The sequence below is a fragment of the Colobus angolensis genome, unplaced genomic scaffold (genome assembly GCF_000951035.1).
Source record: "Colobus angolensis palliatus isolate OR3802 unplaced genomic scaffold, Cang.pa_1.0 Scaffold22, whole genome shotgun sequence".
NCBI lineage: Eukaryota > Metazoa > Chordata > Mammalia > Primates > Cercopithecidae > Colobus > Colobus angolensis.
This window is the reverse complement of record NW_012115377.1, coordinates 1,954,869-1,963,377: the sequence shown is the minus strand read 5'-3', so window position 1 is coordinate 1,963,377 and position 8,509 is coordinate 1,954,869. Positions and strand designations below refer to the sequence as shown.

Here is an 8,509-nt window from a genome sequence, read left to right as displayed (position 1 = left end):
TCCTGGGCTCAATCAATCCTCCTGCTTCAGCCTCCCCAGCAGCAGCTGGGACTACACATCCCCACGCCTGGCTAATTTTTTTTTTTTTGTAGAAACAGGATCTCACTTTGCTACCCATGCTGGTCTCAAACTCATAGGCTCAAGCAATCCTCCAGCCTTGGCGTCCCAAGGTGCTGGGATTACAGGCATGAGCCACCGTGCCTGGCCCGGACCTACTTTAGATAGGACCTACTTTGACTGGGAGGAAGATGCTCTCTTTTCTGCGGGTGGTCATCTTGGGACGCCCACCTCACCCCAGTCTCAGGGGAGCGATCAGCCAGCTCTTTAGGAACGATTGGGATCTGCTGGATCAGCCCTCACCTGAAACTGGTAGAGCTTTAACATGGCCTTCAGCTTAACAGGGCTGTTTTTCCTACTTTCTTCTTCTTATTTTTCTTCCATCCATGGGACTCTGATATGTTTTTCCTCCCTTAGAGGGCTGTTGTATAAACAGGCAGTGCATTTAACTACAGAGAATGGTGCCTGGCATACAGTAGGTGCTCAATAAATGCTCACTAGTACTGTGTCCCCCAGGAGAGGGCTTTGAGAGCAGCACCTGCTGATTCAAATCCACTCCTTTGATGCCACACCAAACAGACGACAGCCCAACAGCTGTCACCTGTGGCACTGTCCAGTCCCAAATGAAACCAGACAACAGGTGTGTGAAGGCAAGAGATGGGAGACACCCACCCTCGGGAGAGCCCTCCAACCCAATGCACCATGGAAGTAGCATGCACCCCACAGCAGGGCCTCCCTCCGCTGCCACGTGAGGTGGGGGCGCAGGGATTAACCACACGTTGGTATCCACAGCTCAATCCTTATCCCCAAGGGGGCCTGGAACCTGCCTGGCACATGGCAGGGGCTCAGCAAAATCCCACAGGCCCAGCTAACGGAGTGGTGCTTTCTAGTGGGGGTTTGACTGTTCTAATATGGAGAAAACCAGAATTTTAGAATGGAACAAATTTATACAAGGAAGTGAGATGAGATGGTAGATGAAGAAAAAAAGGGGGGGGAGGCCTGGTGTGGTGGCTCATGCCTATAATCCTAGCACTTTGGGAGGCTGAGGTGGGTGGATCATTTGAGGTTAGGAATTTGAGACCAGCCTGGCCAAGGTGGTGAAACCCTGTCTCTATTAAAAATACAAAAATTAGGCCAGGTGTGGTGGTGCACGCCTGTAATCCCAGCTACTCGGGGGGCTGAGGCAGGAGAATTGCTTGAACCCAGGAAGCGGAGGCTGCCAAGATTGCACCCCTGCACTCCAGCCTGGGTGACAGAGCAAGACTCCATCTCAAAGAAAAAAAAAAAAGAAAAAGAAAAAGGGAAGGGGGATTTTCCTCACTAAGCCTGAACCAGCTCTAGGAAATCCAAGTCCACCAAAGACGCTTACTGGCTTCATCGGTGAGTCTTGCTGGAAGGCAGGCTCGGCTTGACCAAAACACAAACACCAACACACAGCTCTCCACCGTCCCTGTCCCAGCTCCTCAGGCACCAGCTGAGGGAGGCTTCCTGGGAACTTCATTCTCCCCACTTAAAGGAACTACCCTTTCCTTCTAGAGGTAACCCTACCCAAAAGCAGGGGTTAGTAGCTTTCGCTTTTTTTTTTGTCGCTCAGGCGGGAGTGCAGTGGTGCAGTTATGGCTCACTGCGGCCTCAACCTCCTCGGCTCAAGTGATCCTCCCACCTCAGCCTCTGAAGTAGCTGGGATTACAGGTGCATGCCACCATTCCTGGTTACTTTCAAAAATTAATTCTAGAGGCTGGGCGTGGTGGCTCATGCCTGTAATCCCAGGACTTTGGCAGGTGGATCACAAGGTCAGGAGTTCAAGACCACCATGGCCAATATGGTGAAACTCTGTCTCTACTCACAATACAAAATTAGCCGGGCATGGTGGCGTATGCCAGTAGTCCCAGCTGCTTGGGAGACTGAGGCGGGAGAATCACTTGAACCCGGGAGGCGGAGGTTGCAGTGAGCTGAGATGGCACCACTGCACTCCAGCCTGGGTGACAGAGTGAGACTCCATCTAAAAAAAAAAAAAAAAAAAAAAAAAAATTGTAGATACAGAGGTCTTACTATGTTGCCTAGGCTTCCCAAGGTGCTGAGATTACAGATGTTAGTCACCATACCCAGACTATTTTTTTATTTTTGTAAAGACAGGCTCTCACTATGTTGCTCAGGCTTTTTTTTATACAGCAACATACTGTTTTTCAAATGAAATTTCACACAAAGCCCCAGTATATAACATAGAGGCCAGGTGCAGTGGTTCATGCTTGTATTCCCAGCACTTTGGGAGGCTGAGGTGGGTGGATCGCTTGAGTTCAGGAGTTTGAGACCAGCCTGGCCAAGGTGGTGAAACCCTGTCTCTATTAAAAATACAAAAATTAGGCCAGGTGTGGTGGTGCACGCCTGTAATCCCAGCTACTCGGGGGGCTGAGGCAGGAGAATTGCTTGAACCCGGGAGGCGGAGGTTGCAGTGAGCCGAGATGGCACCACTGCACTCCAGCCTGGGTGACAGAGTGAGACTCCATCTAAAAAAAAAAAAAAAAAAAAAAAAAAATTGTAGATACAGAGGTCTTACTATGTTGCCTAGGCTTCCCAAGGTGCTGAGATTACAGATGTTAGTCACCATACCCAGACTATTTTTTTATTTTTGTAAAGACAGGCTCTCACTATGTTGCTCAGGCTTTTTTTTATACAGCAACATACTGTTTTTCAAATGAAATTTCACACAAAGCCCCAGTATATAACATAGAGGCCAGGTGCAGTGGTTCATGCTTGTATTCCCAGCACTTTGGGAGGCCGAGGTGGGAGGATCGCTTGAGTCCAGGAGTTTGAGACCAGCCTGGCCAACATGGCAAAACCTGCCTCTACGGAAAATACAAAAATTAGCTGGGCATGGTGGCAGGTGCCTGTAATCTCAGCTACTTAGGAGGCTGAGGTAGGAGAATCGTTTGAACCCGGGAGGTGGAGTGAGCCGAGATCATGCCATTGCACTCCAGCCTGGGTGACAGGGCGAGACTCTGTCTCAAAAAATAATAATAAAATAAAATAAGCCCCAGTATATAACACAGAAACCCCTCTGACTAGGGGAGGTGGCCCTAGAGCTCTCTGTTCACTCAGACCAATGCCATGGACGGATCCACCCACCACCCACTTCCCCAGTTGACCCATGCCAAGGACGCATCAGGCGATTCTCTTCCAATATCTTTTTAATGACTTAACACCAGCATGGAGTAAACGGCCTCATTTCTGTGCTCTGTGCTTTGGAAGGGATGGGGATGCCATTTCCCACCTTGGCTGAGTTAAGTTAAAACCTGTCTTGCAAATAAATAAATAATTTCCTAACACGGCAAAAAAAAAAAAAAAAAAATTCCAAACGAGACCTAGTTTCCATCCAGGGACAGGACGTTTCTGGACACCCCCGGTTGCTCCTCCTCCTAAGGGCCTGGCTACTGCAGGGAGGATGTAGTGAGAATAGCTTCCCTTCTGCTGTTTGCTGCTGTCTATGCTGGCCAAGAACCTGCTCCCGTCTGCCCGGGCTGATGGAGTCTCGCTCTGGAGAAAAATCTTGCTGGGGCAGGTCCTCTGGCAGCCCCAGCACCTCACCCTGAGACATGGGAACCTGAGACTTTGTCCAAAGCTCGGCTGGAAGGCTGGTCTTGGCACTCAATGTCTTAGCTAGTGGATTTATCACATTAAGACTGTACTTGGGCCCTTTTCATGATGACTTGGGTCCCAATCCTCGGAGCAGCTGAAAAAACAGCCTGGGCCACCTGTAGATGCACCCACAATGAAATCAGAGGCCACGTGAGGTTTGCAAGGCGGAGTGGCCTGTAGTTTTAACTCGGGCACGATGGCAATGCAGACCCAAACCAATTGTGCCAGTTCTTGCTGGGCGGCAAAGTGTTGTCAGGCTTTGTGGTCGCTCCTGATTTCTGCTTGGAAGAAATGAGAATGGAAAATTGGAAAGGCCTGTAAAATCGGAAAGCCTGGAAAAGGCGGTAGAGTGGAGATGTATAAAAATGTACGGTCGCCCGTGTTTTAGGGGTCGACACCCATGGACTTTTATCTCGCTCACCAAATTCCTCACACATACGGCTCACTCCTGTGGCCTCGGCCATCGCAGGCACCACAAAATCCTCACTGCTTGAAATTCACTTATGGAGTCCAACAAACAACTTTCTTTAAAAAAAAAAAAAAAGGCAGTAAAATCTCAGAACTTCTGTGCAATGCTTGCAACCTGCCCACTTATTAAATAAACAGAACACCAAACCAACCGAAAGCTATGCAAGTGGCAGGCTGCCCTGGGCAGAGCCCTGCCTGTCTGCCAGGGACTACAGTGGCACGGGAGCAGGGCGTGATCGTGCTGGAAGAAATGAGAGGTGGGCTCATTCCCTGACTTTCAAACTCTCATCTCGGGAGCCCCCAGTCCTAACACTGTATTTGGCAGCTGGAGTTATCCGGCCATGTAAAGGGGCAAGGGAAGGAAGACCGTCCTCAACTTCTTCCTGTGTTTCTGGCAGGGAAGGAACGCAATGGCTTCTGCCCCTCCACCTCTAGGGTAACGAGGCAAAGGCCTCTGTAACCCAGGCAGACAGGATGTGGGGAAGGTCTTGGGTCTTTTCCTGACTCAGAATGAGTGAGCGGGCTCCTGGAGAAAGACTGTCCTCTTAGCACGTGACCCTGAAGGCTTCTAGCACCAAAGGCTCGCTAACACCTCCCACCCTCTCTGCAGGTAAAGGGATGGGAGGCGGAAGAACCCTTCCCCTGACTGGTGCCCGAAGGAGGCAAGAAGGAGCATCTGCTACACCCCCGCCCGATTTCCGGCCTTTCAGCAGGAGAGTGGAGAGGTGAGGGTACAGACGTTCTGGGCAGGTCAGTGCAGTTCAATGAATGCCTCCAGATCTTCCGGGATGAAGCCCTTGTAAGGGATCTTGTTCTTATCCAGGGCCCGGGCCGCAAGGCACTGCAGGGTAACATAGTTGAAGGGCTGCATGGTGCCCCTGGCCAGCAGCTTCTCGTCCAGCAGCTCGTAGGCCGTCTTCTTGAAGGCGTTGGTGGCGTCCATGTGGGCCCCTGCTTCGATCAGGGCATTCATGATGGCCGGGCAGTTGTTCTGGGCTGCTATGTGTAGTGGGGTGTTGTTGTCAAAATCCCTGCTGTCCGGGTCGGCCCCGCAGTCCAGCAGCACTTTGACCACGTGCAGGGAGGGGAATCTGCCCACGGGGTAGCGGCCCACGTTTGTGGTGTCCTTGTCCACAGCCATGTGCAGAGGGGTGAAGCCGTTCTTGCCCCTGGGCGCGCACTTGAGCAGGCGGTAGACGGTCTGGTGCTTCAGGTGCTCCTGGCTGGGGGTGCACTCCACTTTCTCTAGCAGGTAGAGCAGGTGGAGGATGATGGCCAGCGCCTTGGTGAACTGGGCCGAGTCTCCGGGCTCCCTGGGCAGCTGCAGGGCCCGTTCCACTTCCCGGACCCCTTTGGTGAGGACCCCCATGAGGTCTGCAAAGCCGATCTGGGTGCCCAGACTGCCCTTGGCGGCCCGGTCCTGTAGCACGTAGGAGAAGAGTTCCGCGAAGGAGAGGAAGCTGCTGGCGGTCATGGGGCTCAGAGGCTCCAGGTTGGTCTGTTGCATGTCCAGGGCGTACTTCCACAAGCGGATGCAGCGCTCGAAATTGCCCGAGTCGGCGTACACCGCGCCCCTGTAACGGATGTAATAGGAAGTGTCGGGGTGCGAGGGACCGAGGATGCGCTCCCGGATCAACAGGGCCTGCATGCGCATCTCATCCGGGTCGGTGATCAGCGCCTCCAGCTCCTCGGTGGTGTTGACCTCCCTGGAATAGTCATAGGCCAGGACCAGCTGTGGGGGCTCCGGTTTGGGCAGGTACTCGCCCCCCTGGTGACGCAGCTCCATGGCCCGCCTCCAGTGTTTGAGGGCCCCAAGCAGATCTCGTTTCTTATCCACATACGTAGCTCCCAGCAATTCCAAGGCTTCCACGGCAGCTTCCCGGCTGGTGGGACAGCAGCTTTCGTAAGATTCCCCGTTCAGTGGTTCCTCCGGGGAGGAGCTGCAGCATGGGGCCCCCTGAGGCTGCGCACACCCCTGGCTGGTAGAGGGGCCTTCTTGGGGCAGCCCAGGCTGAGCCTCTCCCCCTGCGATCTGCTCCTGGCCGGGCTGCTCCTGGATGAGGTACTCCACAATGTTGGTGTGGCCCGTCACACTGGCCGCGAGCAGCGGGGTCATGCCGTAGCCGTCACGTTCCATGCGGGCCTTGCACCCCAGCAGCAGCTGCAGGATCTCCAGGCTGCCGGACTCGGCGCAGTCGTGCAGGGCCGTGTTGCCCTTGGCGCTGCGCCGGTTCACCTGGGCGCCCTGCTCCAGCAGGTAGCGGGCGATCTCACGATGGCCCTTGTAGCACGAGATCATGAGGCATGTGTGGCCGTGCCGGTTGGCCACCTCAAGGTCGGCCTGGTGCTCGCCGACCAGGTAGCGCACCACCTCCAGGTGGCCGTCGAAGCAGGCGGCGCGCAGGGGCGTGGAGTTGGTGCGCGTGGTGCGGTTCACGGAGGCCCCGCGGCGCAGCAGGCTCCGCACCACGTCCAGGTGGCCGGCGGCGGAAGCAGCCCATAGCGGCGGAGCGCCCTCGATGGTCTCGCCATCGAAGTGCACCGAGCCACCGGCCTCCACGCTCGCGCCGCACCGGTCCACCAGGTACTCCACCACATCCAGGTGGCCGTAGCGGGCGGCGATGAGCAGCGGCGTCCCTCCGCCAGCCACCTCGCCCGTCAGTTCGTCTAGTTCCTCCCGGCTCCGGCCGCTGAGCAGCTTCTGGAGCAGCTGCAGCTTGCCGTCACGGGCAGCGTTGTACACGGCGGTGCGGAGGTCCATGGTTCGGGCCTCCGCCAGGCCATGGGCCGGCCGCCGGAGGACGGGGAGACACAGGATCAGAGCCCGGACGGGCGGGAGGCAACCTTCACCGTCTCCCTCGCCGCCATCTTAGGGGTTCCTCGGGCGGAACAAAATGGCTGCCGCGACCCGACGGGTGGGAGCACGCCGGGAAATGGAGTCCTCTGCGCGGGCCCACTCCATAGAACAAAGAAGGAATCATGGGGGATTAAGACTACACTGCCCAAAAAGGCCACAGGACAGCCCCTGCGAGCTGTGAGCGCGCGGCATGATGGGAATTGGCGTTCCAGTCCCAGCACATGGCCAGCGAAGTTAGTAATTTGAGGACTACAATTCCCGTCATGCAGCGCCACACGACCTAGCTTGTGGGAAGCGGCGAAATTTGGTGACGTACTTCCCGTGGCTGTCTCTACGTCAGAGCCTATGGAAAAAGCCCGCTTGATGCCTTTAAGGACTACATTTCCCAAAAGGCATGGCGAGCGACTCTGAGCCAATCAGGACCTAGACCGAAGGCCAAGCTCGGCCAGAGGGAGCGAGTCATGATTCGGGATTGGAGCATAGGCGAGCGGCCCACCGGCAGGGGGCGCCAGGAGGAGGCCGAAAAGCCAGGCAGGGCGAAAGCGTTTTGAGCCAGGAGAACAGGGAGCGATAAGGGTGAAAAATCACGCGCTCACTTCTTATTCCCCCATTCATTTATTCATTCATTCATTTACATACATTTATTTATATCCTAGCATGTGTCAGAATTTCCTTCTTTTATTTTATTTACGTAATTATTTCTTATCTTTCAATAACTTCGTGGGATTTTTTTGTTTTTTTGTTTTTGTTTTTGAGACAGAGTCTCGCTCTGTCGCCCAGCTGGAATGCAGTGCTGCAATCTCGGCTCACTGCAACATCCACCTCCCGGGTTCAAGCGATTCTGGTGCCTCAGCCTCCCGAGTAGCTGGGACTACAGGCGCCCGCCACCACGCCCAGCTAATTTTTGTATTTTTTAGTAGAAACGGGGTTTCACCATGTTGGCCAGGATGATCTTGAACTCCTGGCCTTAGGCGATCCCCCCGCCTTGTCCTCCCAAAGTGCTAGGATTACAGGCGTGAGCCCCTGTGCCCGGCCTGACATGCTGATTTCAATTCCTTTGGATAAATACCCAGAAGTGGGATTGCTGGATCATCTGGTAGTTCTATTTTTAAATTTTTCTTTGGAACTTCCATACCATTTTCCATAATGGCTATACTAATTAAAATTACCATCAATAGTGTGTAAATGTTCTCTTCAAATCCTTGCCAACATTTGGTACCTTTCATCTTTTTGATAATAGCTATTCCAGCCGTTGTAAGGTGATCCATTTCCTGGCATTTTTTTGACAGCAGTGAATTATGGGACAGAAATCTTTGGTGGCCCGAATTCTTTATTTTTAAAGTTTATTCGAGGTGTAGTAATATATATACAGTAAAATGCATTTTTTATTTTATTTTATTTTATTTTATTTTTTTTTGAGACGGAGTCTCGCTCTGTCACCTGGGCTGGAGTGCAGTGGCCGGATCTCAGCTCACTGCAAGCTCCGCCTCC

At 53.6% G+C, this 8,509-nt stretch overlaps 1 protein-coding gene across 1 annotated transcript; it reads right to left on the bottom strand.

The window, feature by feature from the left end:
* Positions 1–3,227: 3,227 nt before the first annotated feature.
* FEM1A (fem-1 homolog a (C. elegans)) lies at positions 3,228–7,090 on the bottom strand. Its single transcript, XM_011943474.1, has one exon. It carries the CDS (start codon positions 6,920–6,922, stop codon positions 4,913–4,915), a length of 2,010 nt encoding a protein of 669 aa, XP_011798864.1. The 5' UTR covers positions 6,923–7,090; the 3' UTR covers positions 3,228–4,912.
* Between the last annotated feature and the right edge of the window lie 1,419 nt (positions 7,091–8,509).